This window comes from Apus apus, chromosome 1 (genome assembly GCF_020740795.1).
Source record: "Apus apus isolate bApuApu2 chromosome 1, bApuApu2.pri.cur, whole genome shotgun sequence".
Taxonomy (NCBI): Eukaryota; Metazoa; Chordata; class Aves; order Apodiformes; family Apodidae; genus Apus; species Apus apus.
This window is the reverse complement of record NC_067282.1, coordinates 133,149,898-133,175,612: the sequence shown is the minus strand read 5'-3', so window position 1 is coordinate 133,175,612 and position 25,715 is coordinate 133,149,898. Positions and strand designations below refer to the sequence as shown.

The window sequence follows — 25,715 nt, the reverse complement described above, 5'->3', positions numbered from 1 at the left end:
AATGAGACACTGTTTAACACTGAAATGTTAACACATAATTCAAGTTACTATTTCATTATGACGAAAGTAAATTATAAAGTCACGTACAATATTCAACATATCCTGAAGTCTCAGAGCTTATCACATAAATGTGCTAATCTCGCTTGCGATTCACAGAAGAGAATGTGTTTTACTAAAGCAGAAAGTCTCAGTTTTGAAAATTATCAGGGTTCTCAGATTACGTCTTTCCCTTCTCCCTGAGAAAAACAGTTTCCCTCTGAAGTAGATGCAGGATCCTGAGACTGTATGCCCAGGTCAGCATCTCACACAACATTTGGCTCTCTTCCTGCTGCTTACAGAGAGAGAATTGTTATGAGCTTGTAACAAATTCTAAATTGTATTGTGGGAAAGTTTAAATGCACAAGGTTAAATTAACTTGTCTCTAGAATGCTGTAAGAGGAAGGAGTAATCAGACATTCTAGGTAGGAAACAGTTAATTGTGTATACTATGGAAATGTTGAAAGGCCTTAAGAAGCAGGGCATGAGAGGGGATATTATTTCAACCATGTTATTTCAACCACTTCATTACCACAGGATGTCCTGCTGTCTAGTCACAGAAAAAGAATGGGAGATTATGCAGCAAGAAGTCATTCCCTCTTTGCATAGAGAAGATGAAGGTGCACAGCCCTGCATTCTGACATCACTAGCCACAGGGAAGACAAAATTCTAATGCTGTGTCCAGTTTCATGGTACACAGCAGAACGCTGAGCCAGCCCCAAGTGCACATCAAAATACATGAGAGAGGCTTTTATATTACACATAACTCCTATATTTTTCTGTTTTGATATTTTCTAGCTTTGTTCCACTATTGCAAACATACTGTTTAAAGAAGACTATCTCCTTTAGCCTTAAATATTGGCTAGTGAACTCTAATCTGAAAAATCTGGAATACAACAAGGCAGTCCACTCCTGTGGGTGCCAAGAAGTTAAAAAAAAGAGATATTGTGCAAATTTGAGAGGGCTTAGGTCCTCAGTACACTCCGCGGGGACAGTGAAAGAATAAAACATTCCACCTCCGTTTAGCTGTAATGACCAATTTACAAAAAAAAAAAAAAAATAAAAAAAAAATCACACAGACCCCACTGTGAGAGAGAGCCCCACTGGTGACCAGTACTAGCCAGGAAAAGATCCGTAGTGTACAGGATGCTAAGGAAAAAAAAAATGCCTGAACCCGTAGGCAACAAAGATTAAAAACCAAACTGTATTAAAACACATTGTGAAAAATGTCCAATAAGCTGTTTGCTTAGCTTTCTCTCTACCTTTCTACAGATGATGAAGTATTTGTTATGTATTTGCCAGTGCTCTTCAGAGCAGCAAAACAAGACTCAAAACCACTGAAAGCTGAAAAGCTGACAGGGTTGTCCTACATATAACTGAAAACATGTACAGTTTGTATAATTCTAACTTGTGAGCAACTATATCACCTACAAGGAAATTGAGGCCTCACTAGATGCTGTGTTGCATAAACATCAATTCTAGAGGCAAATGTTAAAGACATGCGAGTTTGTAAAAATCTATTTTCATCTTAAGATGTGTATCTTGGCGATATTGAAGCAATAATTTACCACGGGGAAGTGTGAAAAAGCAGCAGTATCCCCATAGCATTGCCCAGAGCTCTGGGGCTCACCTAGCATGTTGGAGGATTCTATCAGGTTAGTATCGAGGTCGGTCCAGTACAGTCGTCTTTTGGCATAGTCAATGGTTAGGCCGTTGGCACGTCCCACATTCGGTACCAAAGTAGTCCGCTCAGTGCCGTCCATAGCAGCTCTATCAATCTTTGGTTTACCACCCCATTCAGTCCAGTACATAAACCTGATTAAAAGGACAAAGAAAACAAACAAAAAACAAACCTCACACTTAACCAAAGAAAAACTCAAGGGGAAAAAGAAAACAAAAATCCTTAGGAAGAGTAAGAGAGAAAAAATGAGAGCTGTAAATTTGAGCATTTGTTAAGCTCTTTTACAGCGAATGTTTTTTCAAAATAGAAGCAATGAAGCGAGTCAAGTTTTCTCAAAATGCTTCCAACATTTTTTTCACTTGGAGCTGGAATTTCACCTGCAAGTGCTGCATAAAAGCATTTCCAATCTTAACTAATATACGTGCATCAGTTAAGAGGGAAAAGTTTGGTAGCCGGGCACCTTCCTTTACACCTGGTTATCTAGCAAGGTATTTTCCATGGCATTTAGCTTCTGTTTCTATTCAATTGTCCATCAAACGAAGAACCACAAACAGGTTGATAGGCAGGGTACTTTTGTTAATAGGTGCCTCTGCTCATCTCCACAAAACCAAGTCAGCCAGCCATGAAACAGCATGTTATATTTCAGCCAAGGGAAGAGTAACACAAAACTGTACCACGTTTCCACTGGAGTAAAAGTATGAACTGTTACACAGTCACATGCCAGATTATGCCTCCCTTGGCAGAAACACAGACTTTCACATGTTACATTTTCTTTAGGCACTGTACAGTAGAGGGCTGTATATTTGTCATTTGGTGTCAAATAGCTAGTTATTGCTTCCAAAATGTAGAGCCAATACCATTTTAAAACTGAGTCACAGCAGGCCAATGTTTATGATTTTACCCTTTAATATCTCTAATAACAAACACCTGTGAAATGCTTTTCATTTCAACCAACAACACAGTGGGAAAGGTTATTTTAGAAACAGATAACTGGGGGAGCTACTCTTTAGACAACAGAAATACTTGCAATTTTTTCGTCAAAAATTTCCAAGTATTTTATGCATGATTTTTGCAAGTTGTACACAGCATGGCCCTAAGTGTTAGAATTGCCCCCATGGTTGCACTGCCATGAGAATTTCTCCATAAAGTACAACAACATGGCTCAGCTATAAGACAAAAGGAAAAACAGACATTTGGGCTTAAAACTAAAATAACTTTTTTTTTCTGGTCTGTGGTGAAGAGACAAAGCATTGAACTGCAATAATCCTCGGGAAAAAAATAACTTACTCCCTGTGTAAAATTAGAATCATCCATAGCAATCTTTTGTTACAACTGCATAACTGGATCCAACAACCTGGTTTTGGATACCCTCTGATGTACTTGTCCAGGCAATCCCTGGCATGTCAGGGCTGAACCCCATCTACATGTCCTACTGGGGGCAGTGCAGAACTCTGTTCGACTAAGCTCTGCCACAGCTGCCACCACCTTGTTGGAATGAAGCAGGAGGAATGTGTTCAAGTGGTGCAGACTTCTCTACATTGCTGTAACTCCTGCAGTGTCACTGGAAATGTGATGATTTCATAACACTTGAAAATGAAGTTCCCTTGTTTGTAAAATAAGAATAACATAATGCTGGTATAATCTCAAGAAGGTTTTGTAGTAATTAGTCAAATAAGCATTTCATGGTAGAACTATTTCAGAAGCTTAATAGTTTTGCCTTGCTTTGCTCCTTCCTGCCTCCCCCTGCGTTACTGTCCTACTTTTGCTATTACATTTGAATCCAACTAGGAAGTTTCTTCTCAGTAAATCTTTCAATCTGGTGATAGGTGGGCATAATTATTTCTACTCTTTCTCTGTCCTTGTATCCCTTGTCCATATCAACAAAAAAAGCTCCCTTATCTGAAGAAACAAACACCTTCCTTATTCTCAGAGAATAAATTTCACTCCCCCACTCTCAAGTAAAATAATTTAATACCTTTATTGGACCCTAACCTGTGGTAAAAAGTATCTTCATTTGTAAAGGACAAATATTTTCTTTTCAATGTTATAGTCCTTTTCTATTAACTAATTCCATAAACCTAAAACTTCTTTGATTCTGTGGTTAATTAACTAAATATAAATCCCTTTTTAATGAGCTGCTCAGATATTTTTTTTTGGTAGTATTCTTAATGATTATTCAGAACATTGAGAGCATATTCCTCCAACCCTCACACTCTAAATTACCAGGTTGTATTCCCCAGCTCAATTCTCTCAGGATTCACATGCAGTGCCTAACTAACATGCCCTACAGGAAGAATTATGATGTTGTTTTTCACCATTCATGAACATCAAATTATATCAGCAAGTTACCCCTCAGCAGGGTCCAATGCCAATGCCCGGGGACTGTCGAGATCTTTCCACACCAGCACTTGGCGATGCTGCCCATCCAGCTTTGACACTTCTATACGATTTGTTCCAGTATCAGCCCAATACAAGTTCTTCCCCAGCCAATCTACAGCCATGCCTTCTGGGTAATCCAAGCCAAATTCCACAACATGCTCCAGTGCACTGCCATTCATAAACGCTCTGCTGATGGTCTGCAGGGATACAAAGATACACAGGCAAATTAGAAATTTTACCAGTCTGTCATTGGGCTGGTTGTCTTCTTTGTTGCATTTTAAACACTTTCAGATTTTAGGCATCTCATAGGAAAGAGGATCTTACAATATGCTACTTATTTGCAAGGCGAACAATGCTGCTATTTAGAAGTAATGATTTACTGTACTCTATGAATGTATTCTGTGTCAATTACAATAGCATTTCACTGGGCAAATAAATGGGATAACTAATCGGGTTCAATTAAGCAGTCTACATGCTAAAGTGACCTTAATAACTCAGTGCCAGCTTCGAGGGGGAAATATTTTGGCTCTCCCAGGACTATACAAAAGCATCAACGTTAATAGCACAGAACAATATTTAAAGCAGCCTAATGAAAATGTTCAGGACAAAACAGCACATAGAAGAAAACAATCTAACAACCTATTAGCTCAGTAGTGTGAGTGCTTAAAAACTGATGATTAAATTTAATTTCACTAAGAAAAATTTCTTCTTGGTCCTTTATTCAAAAGACCTCTTTTAACTCTTGCCATCAATGATCAGCCTACAATAGCAGATACAGCCAGAAGTATATTTTAATAATATATCAGAGTTTAGGCATTCCCTGATTTACTATGACCACTTAGAAGCCTGAAAGTAAAGGAATAACCTTGGGATGGTATGAAATTATTTTTGGCAAACATGGGCTTGTTTTCTGTGTCCTCAATATTCCTCTCCACACACACTCCTCATACCCATAACCCATCAGAAATTAACACAAGGCTTGATTTTCTATTTGTTTACTTCCAAGTTTGGATTCTACCCATTAATTATGCCAGTTTGTGACAGTACACAGCAGGGAAGTCTGTATCTCAGTCTTCATCTGTATCACTCTTAAAAATTGATCAGATAATTGCTTTATTTTTATTTCAAATACAGTTCAAACAACAGCCATGCCTAAAAAGTTCAGCCTCTCTGCATTTTTAACTGTTATGATTCTTCATAAAAACTCTGCCTTCTTAACTTTTATGATTCTTCAGTTGCAAAGGTACATGATATTGTTGGCACTGGTCTCAACCCAAATGCAAAAAAATATTTCTTTTAATAAAAACTAATTATTGATGCTCACAATCCTGACTACATCTACAACCCATGAAAAACAGAGGATAACTAGACTCACTGATAATGGAGATAACAGACAATACACAAATTTCTGTCACTCATTTAACCAAGACATTTAAATACCCATCCTCTACCTTTTCTAATTTGTCAGTTTAGATCCTAGACCTGTTTTACAAAGCCTGTGGTTCATAACAGGTCTCATGTGCAGTAGCTGTATAAATTAAGCAATTGGTAAGACTCATTTTCACTTCCTGACCCAAGAGCAGGCTTTCTCCATGAAATATATCTGACAGAACATTTGTGATCCCCAAAACCTCCTGCCATACAGCATTCTTCTCTTTTTGCAAACCTATCCTTTATGTGAAAATGTATACAACATGACATTATTAATGTCTATTACTATGAATGTACATTATTATTAATGTATACATTAGATATATAAGGAGAGAAGGCTGTTAGTGCAACAAAAATGTATGTCATTCTTAGTTAGAACAAGCTCTTTTGCCCATCCCTTGAACCTTATAAATAGCATTTGTTGATGCATTCTTAAGTACCTCAAGAACTTTGTAACAACATTAATAGTTAATATGGTATAAACCTCTACCTTTAGGGAAATGTCAGTCCAGTAAATCCGATTGTCTGTCACATCAAAATCCAGAGCAGAAGCTTCCTTCACTCCAGTGAGTGGAATAGCAACATTGTTGTTGTTGGTTTCTAAAGAGATTCGTCTGATATCTGCTCTCCGAGAAAACAGCAGGAAAGCTTCTGGGACGATGCAGGTCTTCATGTCATTGATGAGCTCCAAGCCTATGGGGCAAGCGCAGCGAAGGCCCTGTGGTCTGTACAGGCAGAGATGGCTGCAGCCACCGTTATCCTCTGCACAAGGGTTTGTACCTGGGCATGCAACAGAAGCAAAAAAATAATCACTGGACACTCGCTTCAGCTGGAAGATGAAGCCAGTCCCCACATGCATTGGTGACGCTATGGGTTCTTTGAGAAATACATATAGTTTTTCAGCTTTTATTCTCTGAATGAGCTTAGTTTTGTTCATTTCCTGCAATCTTTTAGAAAGGTGTTTGTCTGCATGGCTGGAAAGTCAGCACTTGTTTTCCTGACCTTATGAACCAAACCCAGCAGTAAGGAAAGAGACCTGGACTCCCAACAGCCACCGATGATGCTCCCAGTTCACAACAGAAGCACAAAATGAACATTAACTACCTAAGTAAGCAAGCATATGTTCTGCTACCTTCTGCAGTGCTCTCATTTTGTTACTTCCCACAATTGTGTTCCTAGAGATGGAAAATTTGCAGATCTATTTTTATATCCATTCAACAGTCTCTCCTATCCAGAATGCTAGTAAAGCAGCTCTTTCCACTGTAAACTGTGTCCCTGCACATGATGGAAATCCACGTGCTAAGAGAGGCCCAGCATTGCCAAGCTCAATTAGCCAAACAGTTGGAAAGAGAGCTGCACTTAAAATACATATACCTTAGGGCATCTTGTTAATGTGGCAGCAGCAATGCAAAGATACACCTCAACTACATTTGATTAACTCCCTGGGGTACAATCCAGACATGGCAGCAAGAAGCTGCAAGCCCTATCCATATAGCAGAATATCCAACAAATGTGATGAGTTCTCTGCATGCCACAGTCACACTGCTACCAGTGTATGCATAGCCAACAGTAGTAAATTTAAAGCTAGATCCTGCATCTTTACACTGCAGGACAGGAAGTACTTCTAGTTACTTTAAGAGATGATTTTGCAGCATTAACATGAAAAGCACTGAATGGAACTGGTTAATTCCTAGCTTTTGCATACCAGGTGCACATGTTCAGATTGCAAGATGAAAAGCTGCTACAGCTGCAGCTTCATAAACAGTTGGGCTAATATAATAGCTGGCTGTTACAAAGAGAAGATCTCATTTTCCATGATCCTTATTCTCCCCTTACTGGATCCAGGGTTGTTCAGACCTATGAGCTGTTTCAGTTCCCCAAGAAGCAGAAAATTACCCAGTCTGGGGGATGCCTGGTTGTGTTCCAGCTCACGGTTTTCCAAGTTAGAGAACTGAAGCACCTCACAAAGACCTCCCCCCATCACATGAAACTGCAGCTGCAGTTATCATGCAATAAAACTGGATTCTGCCCATTTCTAAAAACCTGACCTGGTATAAAGTGATACCTTTAGAAGAGCACTGCTGAAATTTTCTATTTCATTTCACTTGCCTGATTAGTAGTCTCACTCACCAATTATCTGGTGGACGTTTGTAGCTTTCAGGCCCATTAGATCTGGCAGCTGATCTATGATGATCTCTCTCTCTGCTGTTCGCTTATGCACGCGTTCAATACTGCGTCTTTGCCAGTCTGTCCAATACACATAGTCTCCCAACAGTGTGAATCCAAAGATATGAGGCAGCTTGTCCTCCACCAGAACTCTTCTCCCAGTTCCATCAGCATTCATGACCTATGGATATACAGACACTTACTATGTACACAGAATAATTCTGTCACTCTTTATCAGAGATTAATTCAATAGCTGCTCCACACTTAGGCTTCAAATTAAAAAATAATCTCCTAGTCATTAGAATGCAATCAATGTCACACAGCACTGTAACAAAAAACCCTCTGTATTTCTACAGTTACGTATTCTAAAAGCCATGAAGGATCCCCTGAGAACAAGGCTAGTCTCATGAACAGATCATAAGGTGAAATTATGACACAACATTCCTTACACTGTTGTACACAAATAAACACAAGCTTACAATGTCAAGGAGTCCTGACTCAGCATCTTGTAGACCACAGTCACTTCCAAGTGAGCTTTGCCCAGAGAGCACAAAGAGGAGGCCTCACATAAATTCCGGGAGGCAAGCCATCGAGAGGATGTACAGAACACACCTATATTCTCAAGTCTGAATAAAGAACCAGTTCTACATTGTTCAAATTAAGTTCAGTATTTTCTGTACGAGAAGAAACTAACAGCCTGCAAATAATTGCATGCCTTTGAGATCAAGACACTCGAATTTACCGTGTCAAGTTTTCTCTACTGTTAAAAAGAAGTAATACCTAACTTCCTCAAAGAAGCATGGAGCAGATTAATTAAACATATGTATGCATGTTCAAGTGATCACGTATCCTATGAATGCCAAGTATTATTATAAAAAGTACCACAGTGACAGGTGTAAGGAGAGCCCAGTATTTTAAGAATAGCTTAAAAATTATTCAGCAATGCAATTTCGTAGGAAGGTGCCTTCTGAAACATTTCTGCTTGTTTCAAGTTTCAGATTAAGTTTACAGCATTTATATTAGCCTTCCAAAAATAGAGAAAAATCCACAACCTTAAAGTAAAAAACTCCCCAAACAATGTGATTCATAAAATTCAAGGTAGCACACTAATTCCTTAAAAAATAAAACATCCTTCCCACTAACCAAAGATGTCACAAGTCATGGACTGGTAAAATTGTGACTTTCTTTATCACTGTTTTCAAATCTCCCTCACTTGTCTTGGTGGAACTAAGATATACATCAGCAAGTTTCTATAATTTCCAGGTCTTTAAGATCAATTGGTTTAATAACTCCAGTTAAATAGATTATTTTTTTGTGGTCAAAAAAATTTCTTAGTGCATGAAAAAGGAGAAGGCTAGTTTGGAGCAACTCATATGCAAGCACAGATGGGCAGGGAGGAAAGGAATAGAGAAACAAAACTGAAACCCATACCTTTCTCAATATACAGTATAATGTGTATGTTAATGAAATATTGTTAAGTTCATTAAAAATGTGGAAGAAATTCTATAATTTTCACAGGAACTCAATTTCTACATAAAACTATTTCCTGTCATAAATTTCCTGACATTACTGCACTCACTCTCAGTATGTTAGAATGGAAATTGAATCTTTCTGTGCACATTTCCTACAGAAAAATGAAAGGGGCTCTGCCTACTTACTGGTTTGTAGGAATAAGCCCCACATTTAAAACAAAACAAAACCAACACAACAAACTCATAATTACTCTGTGGAATTGGCTTACAAAAAAATCTTCAGTCTAGTAGCCTTTACAGCACAGTTCTACAAATGCACTAAGGCACACACATCACAAAATAAGATACACATTTCTTGGTGCAAAGTTTTTTCTCCCTGCATTCTTACTTGGAGCCTTTAGAAAGTCAAGCGCAGTACTTGCAGTTTCACTTTGCATTATGGTGCATTTACCATCCTAAAGCTGTAACTTATGTCCTTTACACTGGTAACCAAATCCAAACATAGGTTTTTGTATCACTGGTTGTTTAGCTGGGCTCAGAGCCCAGCATAATTGCCTAATTTCTGGACTTCCTTTTGAAAACAAGTCCTGCTATTCCATTTACTTCACAAATTTTCAGCATTTGCTGGCTCTCTCAATTCCTAGCAGCATGCCTCCTACATGGCTTTGATAAGTGACAGATTAATGGTTAACTTTAGAACCAGGGACACAGATTTAATATCTGTAAGATTAACTGTGAACTACAGTCCTTAAGCCCTCTATCCCTTCAAGAAACCACCACAACTAATGCTATGCAAAACTGGTGAGCCCCTTTTCTAACTGCAAGTCACTTTGCATTTCTGCAATGACTTGTTTCCCCCCCACCCTAAACTCCAGAGATTAGCCATTTGCTTGAACTAATTAATATTCATAAATAGCAATTAGTGTTTGCTAAGCAAACCCAACAGATACACAGAATGGATGGTATGTTGCAAAGCAAATGGACTAAAACGATGCAGTAATAACCACCAAAACATCACTATGACAAAGCCGTACCTTTAGCTACTATACTTCTTGCCTTGTACTTCCTAAAGGAAGAAACTTCTGTATTTAAGAGGTGCTTAATTACTGGCGAAGAGAATTAATTGAAAGGTGTATGGTGTGAGATTAACTTTTTTTGGCTAACTTTAAAAGGGGAGCTGTTCAAATAAGCTTTCTCTTACAATGAAAGAAAGTCAGGGAGAAGGGAGGACTTAAGGAATAAGTATCTGCTTTTAATTAATTTTTGTTTTGCCTTGTTTGGGTTATTTTGAAAGACTGATTTACACCACGTAGTCAAAACAGATGCCTATCTGAAAGCACTTATACCTGCCACCCTACCCCCACTGCAATCTTACCTGACCCCATCTGTGCAATATTACTATCAACAGCTGCTGGGTACCACCATATGAATAGTTTCATAGTACCAAGCCGCCTGCGGTCATTTTGGCTGCATTTTGGGAAATTTGAGTCGAATTTCATCAATAGGCTAAAGAACCAAAGAGTCTGGTGCAAGGTAGAAGCGACAAGAGATAAAGGGATGAATGCATATAAAAAACAATCACTAATTGAAATAAATTTCAAAGAATATAAGCATAATTTTTTCACAGACTGAAATTTGGGTGACAACTGATTCCCAGCCAATATTGCTTTATACATTCCTTCCCCTTCTCCAGGCTCAGATGGATCAGCTTACCACAGAGAAGCCTATTCCCACTGAACCCCCCATACAAAAAAACCCATCTTCTGCTGCTATGAGGAAGCGTCTCCAGTGGTTTATGTTGCTTTAACCACAACGTGGTGTGGGTTTCATATTCTGAGGCCATTCTGAATACTGCAAACCACAGTGAGAATACAGACTACAACAGGAAACAGATGTGGTGCAACCACAAACACTACCTTTACTGAAAGAGCGAGTAGTTGCATGAAAAAAAAGGAAAAGAAACTAAGTACAAAAATCAAATGGGCTCAGAAAAATTATCAAGTATCCTGCCTGTAGAATAACGGGTTTGCTTATCATAGGACAATAATGAATGCAAACCTATGGCCTCAATGAAAACACAGCTTATGTAAAACAAATTAATGCTGAAAATGTGGTTGTATTTTAAGATGCTGTACCTAATGGTCAACAGGAATAATAAAATAACAGTTTTTAAGTATTACTTCTATTATAAAGTTACAGACTGGATTGCACAGTGATATGTTCTAAGGGTCTTTCTTATTGTCAGATATCCTGAATTCAATTCACTCTTGAATACCAGTAATAACTGTGATACATAGGCTAATGAAGTGATCCTACCTTTTTCATAATTCAGGATTTGAATGTATGTCAGTTTACACTTGTAGTTTGATAGCTTTAGGTCTAGAACTCAACCATTATACCTATCCCAAGCTCTCGTTGGAGCTCATGCTGGAACCCTGGCAAAGCTATGCAGACTAGCAGTCCACTCAGGTCTAGCAGAGACCAAGACAAGTGGCAGTAGAGACCAGAGGTACACTAACTTACACCACAGCACTGAGGAATTTCTAGTAATAGAAGCTGTCTGCCCCTACTGGGCCATACTTAGATCAATATCAAACATAAGAGTCCCAGACAGCATGCAGGCTCAAGAAACAACACACTTCCAGATGCAAACCTGAGAGACTGTCAAACCCAATATGATCGACTCATAATTAACCTAGTGCCATAAGCAGGGTGACAGTGTGCAAACTGTTACTGTCCATCTTAACTCATGAGCACAGTTCAATTTTTTATTCTGTAGAACCAAAGAATCATAGACTAGCCCAGCTTGGTTGGGACCTCAAAACATCACCTGGTCCAACCTTTTGTGGGAAAGGGAGCCTAGACGAGATTATCTAGCATTCCATTCAGTCACAACTTGAAAACTTCCAGTGATGGAGACTCCACCACAAGTCTTATGTGGAGGTTGTGCCAGTGAATGATTGCTCTCACTGTAAAACATTTATTTCTCATGAAACCTCTCCCAGTGCAACTTGTAACAGTTGTGCCTGTCCTCTCCATGTGGCTCCTAGTGAAGGTAAAGCCTCCATCCTCCTTGTAGCTTCCCTTTAAGTACTGGAAAACTGTTGGGGGTCCTCCCTGAGCTGTCTCTTCTCCAAGGAGAAAAGACCTGACTCCTTCAATCTTTCCTCATGGGACAGGTTCTCCAGCCCTTTGGTCATCTTTGTTGCTCTCCTTTGGGTGCTCTCCACTCTGTTTGCATCTTTTTGAATTGTGGGGACCAGAGGTGGACATCGCACTCTAGGTGCAGCCTAACAAGCCTTAAAGAAATCATGGAATTGTCAGAGTTGGAAAGGAATGCTACAGATCATTTAGTCAAACCCCCCTGCAAAAGCAGGATCACCCAGAGCACATTACACAGGACTGCATCCAGGTGGGTTTTTAATATTTCACAACCCCCTGGGCAGCCTGTTCTGGTGCTCTGTCACCCTCATAGCAAAGAAGTTTTCCTCATATTTAAATGGAACTTCCTATGTTCCAGCTTGTGCCTGTTGCCTCTTATCTTGTCACTGGGAACTACTGAAAAGAGTCTGGCTACATCCTCTTTGCACCCATCCTTTAGATACTTCTAGGCATTAATAAGGTCTCCCCTCAGTATTCCCTTCTCCAGGCTAAAGAGTCCTGGCTCTCTCAGCCTTTCCTCACACAGAAGAAGCTCCAACCCCCCAGTCACCTTTGTTGAGTATAGTGGGATGATCATGTCTCTATCTCTGCTAGAAATGTCCTGTGAACACCCAGGATCTGATTTGCCTTTGTTGCTGCAACAGCCCACTCATGTTCAGCTTGTTGTCCACCAGGACCCCCAGGTGCCTTTCAGCAAGGCTGCTCCCCAGTCACACAGAACCTAATCTGTACTGGGCTCCTGGGTTATGTTATCCCATGTGCAGGACTTTGCACTTGTCTTTGTTAAACTTCACATAGTTCTTCCTAGCCTGCTCTTTCAGCCTGTCCAGGTCTCTCTGCAAGATGGCTCTTGTTTCTGTCAAGTCCATCTCACCACTCAGCTTACTTTCATCATCAAACTTGGTGAGATGCATCATTTATGAAGATGCTGAACAGCATGGGGCCCAGTATCAATCCCTGGGGGACTCCACTGGCAGTCAGCTGCCAACCTGACTAAAAACACTGATCATCACCCTCTGAGGTGTGGCCTGTGAGCCAATCTTCTACCCATGTTGCAGACCATCCATCCAGTCTGTAACTTGTCCAGGAGCAAGCTGTGGGAAACAGTGTCAAAAACTTTGCTGAAGTCTAGGTAAACAACATCTGCTGCTCTCCCCACGTCAACAGAAAATATTATCTTGTTGTAGGAGGTGATTAGGTTAGTGTGGCATGATTTCCCCTTGGTAAATCTGTGTTGACTTTTCCCAATCACCTGTTTCATGTGGCTTGCAAGTTTCCAGAATTCTTTCCAGGGACTGAAGTAAGACTAACGGACCTGTAGTTTCCTGGGTCCTCTTTTGGATGTAGTTATAAATGATCAGAGAGCAGGTATGTATCACGTATGCTAAACTCTCTCTCAGATGACTGAAACAGGGGAATTCAATAGTCAGTGAAAATTTATAAACAACAGCTAGTAACTCTGTATCTTCAAAAAATTAAACATCACTTACAAAAACGGAATAGGCCTCCGTGATGGACTGAAAGCTCCCAGCTACACCACAAGATGTTGCCAGGACTTTATTTCAGACACACACATCAGTAAAACAAAAACAACAAAATAAAAAGCTTCCTCTGGCAAAATCCATAAACTGCTCTAATTTCAGATACAAACATCTCATAACAAAAGAATAACTTGAACATCAACTCTGATTATTAAAATTGACAGCTGATTTCTGGACAAACAACAGAGACCTTAACCATCTATTGGTTCCTGAAGGTCAGCACCTTTACCAGTACTAGCTAATCGACCCTCAAAGAGACCAAGAGACCCCATTTAATATACAGGAGCTCAACCGCCCTGCTCAAATACTGCTGCCATCACTGTGCCACCTCTACAAAATTTCTAGAAGAGACCACAGCTGGAAACCATCTCTTCCCACTGATTCAAAGGAAGAATTCAATTGTAGCATTTTTCTTCTTTCTGAAAGGATAAGGAATAAGAGTGTTCTGACTCAGTGGAAATGATTTGCTTGTCACATGTACCACAAATGCAGAACACACTAGGTTGTTGTTTCCTGGGTACACATTGAAATATACTTATAGTTATGGTTTACCTTACAACCACAAAAAACCCCCAGCCATTTGGCATAGACTTATATGAAGGAAATATCACAGGAAAAAAGGTCAGTTCTTCCTGAGCAGACCTTAAACTCTGGAGTCATTCTAACAACAGGTTTGGTTTCTTGCAATAATTTGAAAGACAGCAGAAAAACATCAGAAAGCATCACCACCTTCACAATTTCAGCACAGGTCATGCTAAAACACTCTAAGAATACATACAACTAAAAAACAATTAGGTGAAAAAGAATTTCTCATGAGTCCGATCATTAATACTGATCCGCATGAGATGATTGCAAAGTATTACTGTAAGACAGCTGTGAAATACTGCATTCAATACATATATCCCAGATATTTCAACATACTATGGAAATCAATTTTGAATGAGGCCTGCATTATACTTGAAGTAGTTCAGGAATATTCAAGGTTTAGGGTTAGTTACTTCAGCCCTGATTATCCAATGATACTTACATGTGGTGTTTGTTTGCTGCAATGCCTATTGCCTCAGTTCATGACACCGCTAATCAAGGATATGACTGTGTATCTTCTGCCTAAATGTACATGATTCTTACTATACCAGAGAAGTTAAAAACAAAACTAACCCATTACATTTATTTGGTTAAGGGAAAAAAAAACCTGGGACACCACCTCTCAAAAATACCTCTAAAAGAAAGCTAAAATGCCTTCTGAACATTAGCATATTTTCAGACTGGATTTGAGAACTGTATTTTCAATTTACTTCTTTAAGCAACATAAACAGATCATCATGATTCTACTGTTACAGCTGCAGTAATAGTATACAATAGATGTATAAAGCAGCAGCTCTAAGAGAGGAAAAAACTGACATCTTCTCTAAATTTCCTCTTTCTTTAATCTTTCCCTCTAAAAAAAAAAGTCCCAATCAACTATACTCACCTGGGCTGAGGAACAGAAAGTTTAAACACAAGACAATTATTCTGTCAGTGTCATTAACTTACTGTTAAAAATATTTTCCTGCAATTCCAAAATGTTAAGGAATCTTTTAGATATGAAATAGGAAGCCATCTCTTCACTGCAATAAAATCCTGAGAAATCAGCAGAAGAGATACCTGGAATCCTTTATATTTGCTTCAGAAGTCAAATGCCCCCAGCCAACTCTACAGCTTCTTACTGTTAATTGTTTTACAATAGCCATTACGAATTTCTAATTTAACAGTTCCCCAGCACCTCAATTTCCTTTTGAGATCTAATCAATTTTCTAAAGAATTCAAAATATATTTTTACTGAGCTTGGATAAGATTCCTAATAGGACTGCAGTGAAGATAAATATGTAAAAACAGAATAGAGATTAACTTCATAAATAGCCCTTTCTATCATGGTACAGACACTCTTATAAGCTCATTTATGTCACAACAGGACAACTTTCCTAGCTTGCTAATCAATCAATGCCAACAACAGAACTGTTTTCTCAGTGATGGAATTTAATTTTAGAAACAACTGATTGAGTTTTCAATGAAACGGCTCAAGTCAGGTGAAGTGACAAGCAGGCAGGGAAAGGAGTTTATAACCATTGTGGCAATCAAATATGACATCTCCGAGTCAATCTCATGCAATACAAATAAAGAGCAGGCTAAGACAAAAAATTGAGATGAAATTATGAACGGATAAGAAGAGAGGTTTTCACAGGAAAAAAGGAGGATCTTCTGAAAAGATTCAGTGGCAAAACAGGTGAATAAAGATGCTTGTCTATGGACATTAATTCTGGTACATTAATACATAGGGTAGAGTTGCAACAGTCCAAGGATGTTGTATTATGTGGGCTTAGGCTATAGGGGTACAGACAAAGAATGTGAATTACTGTGCTTTTGCAACTTATCATTTATCAGCTAAGTCCCATCAGTAACCACACACTTTGCAGGAAGCAAAGGAGACCAGCCAAGACCAAACCAAACCCTCAGTTTTTTGGGGGACAGTTTTGCAAGATTAACTTCAGCAACAACTTGTAATGCTCTTGCACAAGAACAACAGACTCTATTATCTCCTCTTCCTTCCCAAGGTAATCTCTTTCAGTACCCTGCCCTGGAACTCCTTGTTTTTTAATTTGTTCTCTACCCAACTTGGTGCTTTCCAGACTCCTCCATAAGTAACTGTATTGATTTGTTTTGTAGAAGGAAAAAAATGTGCTGAGTTTTCTGCTGTTTGGGCAAGTCCAATGATTCAGTGAACAGTCCAATGACTGTAGACATCTGCCTCTGACATGGTCACTCCAGGCTCTCCTTAGACTTAACAGGAGATAAGAGGTGCTTTTAGAGTAGGACTCATCCAATCTACTAAAAACATTTGCTTTAGAGTAAATCAACCCATATCCCGGGACCGCTGATTTCTGACAATTTCTGTAAAGGCAACATAGGCAACTTACTGAGCTGACAATCTCCACATCTCATTAGATGAAAACTACACACAGATTAGGAGAAACACAGGATGCAAGAACCATTTTAAAACTGAACATCCAAGCCTTCTATAATTTCACATCCTTTTTTAGGGCAGTAATTTCACTTCTAAGAAAAATACCATGCTTGCTACCCAGATCAATCAGGTTAGTCTTGGGCAGGAGTTCTAGTTGTACCTACCCAAAACCTTCCTTTGGTATCCTCTTTCTGCTGAGGTGCTGGGAACCTTTCTCTATTCCATTAAGGATGACAGTGCTGATAGCATATTCCTCAGGACTTCTACGAGAACTTGTCAGCACAAGTGGTTTGTAACGGGTGTCTCAACAATCAGACTTCTCACAGTCCAGTTTTATTTAGATATTCTCAATTTATCAAATGCAATAAAAAGTTGAGATTTTAGTATTCTTGAATTTAAACCAGCATGGATGTTTTAAACTTGTTTCTTCATTTTCACTTTTATATTAAAACACTTAGGATCATGCTCAAAAGCCAAAGCAGAATTTAACTTTCAGGGTTGTTTTTTTTTTAAATAATAACAAGCTTACAATGCCAGGAGACCCTGGCTCAATATTTGGGGTCCACAGATAAGAGGCCACTCAAATTCTTGTATCCGGCTCTTTGACAGTCAAAAGACTTTATTAATATCTAGTTTATGGCTGTCATTTGTTTGCTTTGTAATACAGTTTTCCAGTCTTGGGCTACATCATGAAATAAAATTCTTCCCTAAATTCATTCAGAAGAAATCTCCCAAACAGCAATTAAAAAATTATAGACTAATTCTTTGGGGGTTTGTTGGGGTTTTTTTGTTTGTTTTGTTTGGGGTTTTTTTTTGTTTATTTGTTTTAAATAGTCTACTACTATTTTTAAAAAATAGTCTACCTTAATCTACTACTACTTTCAAAAATCTGTAATGTCTAGCAGGCATTAAGAAATAGCTGGAAATTCTCTGACAAAGTAAGCTTTAAATTTCTGAAACTGGGATGGAGACAAGGGATCTGCCCCTGCTTTCTGCAGTACACACCACTTCTTTGCTGAATGAAGTCCCCATGTGCCACAACTATCCAAACCAGGTGGATAATGAATTGTGGCCAAAATTAAACAGTAAAGCAACTTCAGATATTTGTTTCAGCTACCTTACTTCTCATACCAGCAAAAGTTTAATGGAAGTACACAAAAGCAGCTGTGTTCAACACCTAGGAATTCAATGGTTTCTGGTTCTCAATTTTCAAACCTCTGCTTCAAACTAAAGGCGGATGAGACAGGATCAGTAATCAGGTTTACGAGTCATCAGCGTTTCACAATACAAAGACTAATGCTATGAGACAAAATTTCTCAGTTGGAAAATAAACGGTGAATGCTTAGAAAACAAAATTTCCTTATTAGGATGGCAGCAAAATTGAGGGAGTTGTCATCAGAGGAAAATGTAGCCCTGCAATTTCAGGATTAGAATATGAATTAGAGCATTCTCTAGATGCCAAGCTATTACCTCCTGGGTCAAACACAAAAAGGTCTTTTCTGTTCAAGATTTTTGTACTCAAAAGAGTCTTGGCAGCACCCACGTTCTGTTGTATGACAAGGCTCGTTTCTGAAGACTCGTGTGTACTTATGCTGAAAACCAGCAGGTTATAAGACTTTCCATATTAATCATAAGGATTAGAGACAGTAATGCCAGGCACGGCTAATAGATTTGGGAATGCAGAAACACTTCAAGTTAGAGCTGCACTCAAGAATCACTACATAATGGTTGGATCTGCATGGGAGGCAGAGTCCTTTCTTTAAGCTCACCACTAGTAGGTGTAAGTGGGTGTCATCTCTGGCTCGGAGAATGGAGAACAAGGAAGATGAATAAAGAAAAATGAAGCAAAGACTGCAAAATTGTGAAAAATCAGTCCTGTCATCATTATTTCCTCTTAACACACAAATCCGCATTTATAATTGCTTGATCAATCCAAGCTTTGCTGACCATTTTAAATCCAACCTATGCCTTAAAACAGGTAGCGTACGTGCTCAGAAGACAAATATTCACTTGAGCAGGAAAACATAAGAGCAATTCAACAGAGCACATCATACATTTTTAACCTCATAGCACGGCAGGAAAAATGCTTTAAACCTGTAGCAAGTCAATGAGAAATCTTCCCTACTGGTAAGCACAATAGCAACCATCCATTTCAATAGAAGTTTATCAGCAGTGAAACCTGACCGAGATAAATGACGAAGCTGTTGAGCCACAGCCTGCTTCTGCCTGCTGCAGGCTGCCAGATAAAATGGGAACAAAAGCTCCCTGCTGTACCCCCTACCAGTCTCCATTAACCCCTGCTGATGCTTTATTATCGTCTGGGGGCTCCAGAACAGTATAGCACGAATCAGTGTGTAAAAAATAAATAATAAAAGCTCATACATAGCACAAACAAGCCAGAAACATTGCTTGCAAGAAACACTCATTTGGTAGCGCTGCAATTAAATACGGGTTCTGAGGATTTCCACGTACTAGAAAAACAAAACTTAAAAAAGCACAATGTGTGCAAAATAATGTATGAAAAAAGTACTTAAAGGCAATAGAGTGCAACTAAAAAACATGTTTTTCCTGATTTTTTTACCCCTCCTCCCAAATAAATACAAACACATACAAGTAAAGCATATATTCTAATGGCTTTACGTCCAAGTTTCATCTTTTGATCCTGTCACAAATACCCTCTTTGTTGCACCTCCTTCAGTGTTCTTTCTCCAAATACAAGTTTAAAACATTTACTGAAGGTCAAAACATCTTCTACTATACTGATATAAAAAAATGGATGGGAAGGGCAGGAAAAGTGTTACAGATCTCCTCAGGATTCATAGTTGCCATAGGAGAGAAAGGCAATAGGAGGAAAAGAAAATACTTGAAATACTAGTAATATTTTAGCTATCATAGATTTAGATAGTTTCATTGCAGCCTGAGATTTCTGTAGCCTACCATAACAAAATCAATCTGTCTAAAGACTTCAGAGGCCATGCAAGATTCTGCAGAAAATTCACTGTTCGATCAGTAAAGAAACTCACCAGTACATTTGCATTACTTAGCACACTGGGGGGATGGAGGACAATATAATCTACTTTAAACTGAACCATTCTCTTGGATGAACAGTCCCTCTTCATCCTACAGAGCCCTTCCCTGCTTTACTAATTACAGAAGCTGTACTGAACTCACACTGTATCACTATCAGAGGTCATTGATTATCAACCCATTTCTGTCACTCTTAAGTGCATTTAATAAGCAGCAATACTATATCTAAGGAAGAACATGAAGTTTTTCCTAAAGCTAATTCAACTAGTTAAAAGAACAAAGACTCCCCAACCTTCAAGGAATACAATGACCTCAACACAGGAAAAGAGAGAGGCTGCATGGATTCAGTCCCAAGGTCCACCCACCCCAGCGTTCAATTTCAGAGAATAATCAAAACTTATGCTTATGGAGTAGCATAATAAAGCAAGTGCATACTGAAACTTTCCAAGAAGCCTTTTTCATTCTACAGCAATTTACAGCTTAGTGATTTGTGGCTCAGAAGGCATTTCTATTTCCTAGTAAACTGTAGTGGAATTCCCTTCCACAAACTTACCCCAGTCTTCCCAGTAACACATGTAAGCTTTTAACATCCACAACCATTTCCACAAGTTACCACACACTGTTTGAAGAACCATCTGTTTTTGTTTGTTCTGCACCCATCATCTGCCAGTATCATTTATTAATGCCAATTTTTTCTACCAAAAAAGGTGTGTGTAGGAAGTCCTGATCACCTTAAACATATTTTCTTCACTTTATAGATCCCTGTCATATACCCCTAAATGAACATCATCTGCAATAAAAAAAACCAAACCCAAATCATCAAATAAAATTAAAACCCAAAAACACCAAAGAAAAACTGGTAGAATTTCTTCTCTGTTGCTTTAAAGGCTTTAGCCAGGCTTTTCCAAGGTTTTCTGCACATTAGTAAGAGTTAACAACAGTTAACTTTTTATAAAAAGCAGCAGCACTAGAATTATAACTCTAGCACTTGAAGCCTCATAGGAAAAAGAACTAGTAATTCTGAAACTTTAACATGATAAATCTTCTCCAATGCTCTGAATAGATGTTACATGACAACCTGGAACAAATTCATTCTGCTGGCTCACGTTGATTTAAAAACAATGAAACAGAAATTGTTCCAGCAGACTTTGTGCCAGATCAGATATCTTCTGTCCTGCCACAGAGACAGTAACGTTGGCATAAACATTATATCATGTGTTCTAGCCAGTTTGACAGAATTGCAGCAGTGAGCTCATGCCTATCTAGATGAAATTTTCTATTACAAACTGGTCCAGCACTGAACAGAATCATTTTTAACAAATATGGAACCACGGTTTGAGTAAGACCGAAGCACATGTAAAAATCTCAATGCTTTGGCAAGCATGAGAGTGCAGAATGCCCAACTTTCCTTTTACAAGATACATCCAAGTCCAAGACAGTATCAGGGCTGAAGTGCTCAATCTGTTATAAATAAATCTCTAAGCACAGCTAAGACTCTTTTCCCTATCTTTTCTCAGAGCTAGTATAATGTTAAGTGAATTACAGACTATAAATCTTGTTTTCAGGAGAAAGAAAACCATGCTCCCTGAGGCTCTCCCAAGAAGTGCTTCAAAGCAACTCACCTTGCAGGACTGGAGTTACTTTGACTCTGAAGGAGAACAAACAGATATGTGACCTTCCAGCACATGACTATGACTTCACATTGACTTATTTGAAATTATAAAGAAAAACATTTCATAGGACTAGAGAAGATAATGTGCCTAATATAATAAGTATTGAAAAATATTTGCAATGGCAAGCATTCACAAAGGAAAGCTACCATTCATTAAAAGAAAGGTAAATCTACCAAGATGTAACAAAGGTAGATGGTGCTACTACGCAGTAGTAGCCAAGTCTCTTGCTTACAGGAAAACTTTTGCCTTTTGATAGTAAACTGAACAAACACTGAACAATACTATTTTCTCAAAGGCTGACAAAGGGACAATAAAGGTCAAATTGTTCCATAAATGTTATATAGCAAAATAAACACAAGATTTTCAGTGGGAGAGAAGAAAAAAATGCCATTTTGTTTTCAATTAAAAGATTCAGCAGAACATACCAGGAAGGAAGGAAAATCTGTCTTCACTGGAACCATCATAAAACAAGGGAGATACCATCATAAAATAAGGGAGATGCAAAGTATGGAGGATTTGTTGGAGTAGAAATTATTGTATGTGAAATGAGATTTATTTCTTCAAAATATTTTCTGCTAGGATCTAAGCTGAGCAGTACAAAAAACGAAAGATAATTTCTTTGTAACCTACAAACATTACTCCCAGAAAAGAGCTTTTTTCCTTGATGACCTAAGAACTAATTTATTTACCAAATCCTTATCATACATTTTTTAAAAGAGGGTTCTACTACATGGATCTATTTTCCATTTTACACACAGAAAAACGGAGGGAAAATAGTAACTTGCCCTAAAGCAGAAAAATAAACAATTATTTCTTAAGGCACAATTCACCCTTTATCCCATTGCTCTTTTGCACTATATGAGAATTTAAACATCTAGAAAAGCAGAGTAACTACATTCTGTAACTCCATGGAATTAAAAATGCAGGTGCAATTACAAACCTCTATTTTGTCCGTTTTGGCATCTCCCCAGTATATTTTGCTTTCTGCATAATCCAGTGCCAGTCCATTTGGCCAGCCAAGTGAGGTATTCACCAGCACAATTCTGTCTGAGCCATCTAATGCTGCTCTCTCGATCTTTGGAATTTCTCCCCAGTCAGTCCAGTACATGTACCTAACAAAGGAAAAAAAAATCTTTAGAACTTATATTAATCCAAACATTCAATATTCACATAGCTTCTTCTGGACTACCATTCCCTGAAACTATACTGCACAAAGAAAAGTACATTTCTAAGCCAAATGTATTTCCTCACCTAAGAAAGGATGCCCAAACCATTGACACGTAAACACACTGTCCCTCTACACAGAACTCCTGTACCAGTCTGGTCAGCAACATGACATAATCAGTGCTATTAGGTAAAAATAACCAAACAGGTCAACAGAGTCCCCCAAAATCTTTTTAAACAAAAGAATAAAACCTAAAGACACGTAACATGACTAGCTAGGCAGACAAAGGGAGACAGCAGTCCCTGTGCCTCAGAGCCTTAACTTTCAAAAATTCCAGTACTTTCATTTTGAAGACTCCAAAGTTTCTCATTGCATCTGCATACAGGTAGACAAATGTTTATCTTCTTGACACGACTAATATTTAAAAAACGCTCACCCAGCCATGGGATCCAGCACAATAGCTCTGGGTTCTTCCAGGTCTTCTGAGATTAAGATTTTCCTCATGGTCCCATTAAGCCTTGTAACTTCAATACGGTCTGTGCCAGTGTCAGTCCAATACAGATTCCGGGCAACCCAGTCCACAGCAATGCCATCAGGATGTGCGATCTGTGCCGTGACAACAAACTGACTGCCCGAGCCATCGATGAAGGAGCGGCGGATGGCCCGAACTTCATCATCGGTCCAATAGATGTACCCTTCCAGAGGATCAAAGTCAATGGCGATGGCATGACGGATGTCCTCCAGTGGCAAAACAATGTCTGTAAAATCTGGGGTGTCTAACGAAATCCTCCTCAAATCTGTCCGGCGGGCTAGAAGCAGCAGTTCAGTGGCACCTACGTGAACAAGGCAAAATACAGTCATCTTACCAACACGATACAGTAAAAGCCTGTAAACAGCGAACCCAATTCTGCACCACTTGGTACAAGCTAGTCTAGCTACCTTGGTCTCACAGGATCTAACCAAACTGATGGGCACCAGCACAAAGTTCCACTCAGGCTTCAAATGTGAAGTTACTCTTCTGTAGAAGTCAGATGTGCTTACAGAGAAAATTCAGTGGTTATTTCCTTGACCAAAATGTATTATGTTGGACACATTTTCTATCATTCCTTCCAAAGGTACTGAAATAGATACGCAGTGACTATGCTGCTATTTTCTGCAAATCAACAGATGGCCTACAGCCTCTTAGATGAAAAACTAATCATGTCAATAATTTACTGTTTGCTATTGTTGGTATAGGGGACAACCATGACAAACAAGTTGCATGTTTCAAGAACCCCCTTAGAATGGGGAAAAAATCTAACACAGAATGCCACAAAGTTAATCTCCTTTGAGAAAATCCTATCAGAGCCATCAAATGTGAGAACTGACAACAGTACAGAGACCACACAAAGCAGCAGGGCTGTTAGCTTCTCACATCTTTCTTGAGAACAAGCTTATTGAAGACATGAAGACAAATAAGTATCATATAAAGTCATTTTGAGCTGAAGTGTACAAAGACCTTGTTGGCTTTTAGGTCCAAAGTCAGAATCACAATAAATAAGATCAGCTTGCACTGAGGAAGATGTTTTCACACAGGGCAACACAAGCTGTGTAATAGTACACGTGCTGGGCATCTAATCAATAACAGATGTAATTGTCTGTTCCAATTAATTCTCATTCTAGCTCAGAGCTCCCCAGCAAAATAAGGACATGGACCTGTTGGAGCAGGTCCAGAGGAGGGCCATGAAGATGATCAGAGGGCTGGAGAACTCTCCTGTGAAGACAGGCTGAGAGAGGTGGGGTTGTTCAGCCTGGAAAAGAGAAGGCTCCACCAGGAGATCTTACTGCAGCCTTTAAATACTTAAAGGGGGCCTACAGGAAAGTTGGGGATAAACTTTTAGCAGGGTGTGTAGTATAGGGCGAGAGGTAACAGTTTTAAACTGAAAGAGGGTAGAATTAGATATTAGGAAGAATTTTTTTACAATGAGGGCATTAAAGACACTAGAACAGGTTACCCAGAGAAGCTGTGGATGCTCCCTCCCTAGAGGTGCTCAAGAGCAGGTTGGATAGGGCTTTGGACAACCTGGTCTAGTGGGAGGTGCCCCTGCACATGCAGGGGGCTGGACTAGATTACCTTTAAAGGTCCCTTCTAACTCGAACAATTCGATTATTTGATTCTATTTCTATGTCACTAGATTTCAGTGTAATTAATTATAAACAACCACCACACCCCATTCCAAATAAATTCACTTATCAGTTTGAAGTCTCAGAGAGATAAAAGGAGCTCAAGCCTCAGGAAAGCCTGAGCTAAGGTGAAAAATGTGCGCATTCTAAATGCAGGGAAAATGTGTTGCAATGGCTCTCCTTAAATTGAGGAAAGATTTTGGCAGGGACTGATGTCGGTGTGAGGTCAGAAGGGGGAGGGGCGAAAAAGGTTTAGAAAAATAAAAGCATCAAGATTGCAGTGAAAAAGACCCACTGCCAAGCCACATTCTGTCCATATCTTGACCTTACAGAGGTAGAAATAAGGGCTAGAAAACCCAAAGAGCAACAATTAAAGCACGTAGATTGCTGATGGAAAAAGAATTTTGGTGTCTGATGCCAATTTTTTTTTTTAAAAGTTAGTAATTGTTATTGGTGCTAGATGAAACCTCGCTGCATGCCAAGCTTTGAAGAAATGCCATTGCTTAATTTGCAGTAAGTTTAACACATTAGAAGCATCTAAGACACCTTCACATTGCTGCAAAGACCAGCACCTTTCAATAAATGAAACTGAGATTATTATTACAAGTGTTCCTGATTGGTAGTCCAAAATGGATTAAGATCAGCTTTCAGATCCTCTGTCCTAAAACACCTTATGTTCAGAAGCACATGTACATGCTGCTCAATTGTTCTTGTAGTGACTAACTCTGATACATTAATTAATATCAGGAAAAGGGGACCTGTAATTGCATGTCTATGTCATCTGTATTTAATGCTACTAAACATATCCCACAATTCAG

The 25,715-nt window shown here is 38.9% G+C and overlaps 1 protein-coding gene across 2 annotated transcripts in view; it reads right to left on the bottom strand.

Annotated features, from left to right (window-relative positions):
- LRP6 (LDL receptor related protein 6) overlaps nucleotides 1–25,715 on the bottom strand; it is a 129,670-nt gene that overhangs the window by 34,283 nt on the left and 69,672 nt on the right. For both annotated transcript variants that reach the window (XM_051625959.1, XM_051625968.1), the window contains 6 exons: nucleotides 23,171–23,567; nucleotides 22,510–22,681; nucleotides 7,658–7,874; nucleotides 6,018–6,307; nucleotides 4,067–4,293; nucleotides 1,667–1,851 (listed from right to left, as the gene is read on the bottom strand). In XM_051625959.1, the coding sequence (XP_051481919.1) occupies nucleotides 1,667–1,851; nucleotides 4,067–4,293; nucleotides 6,018–6,307; nucleotides 7,658–7,874; nucleotides 22,510–22,681; nucleotides 23,171–23,567 (1,488 nt within the window). The remainder of the gene's footprint in view (nucleotides 1–1,666; nucleotides 1,852–4,066; nucleotides 4,294–6,017; nucleotides 6,308–7,657; nucleotides 7,875–22,509; nucleotides 22,682–23,170; nucleotides 23,568–25,715) is intronic.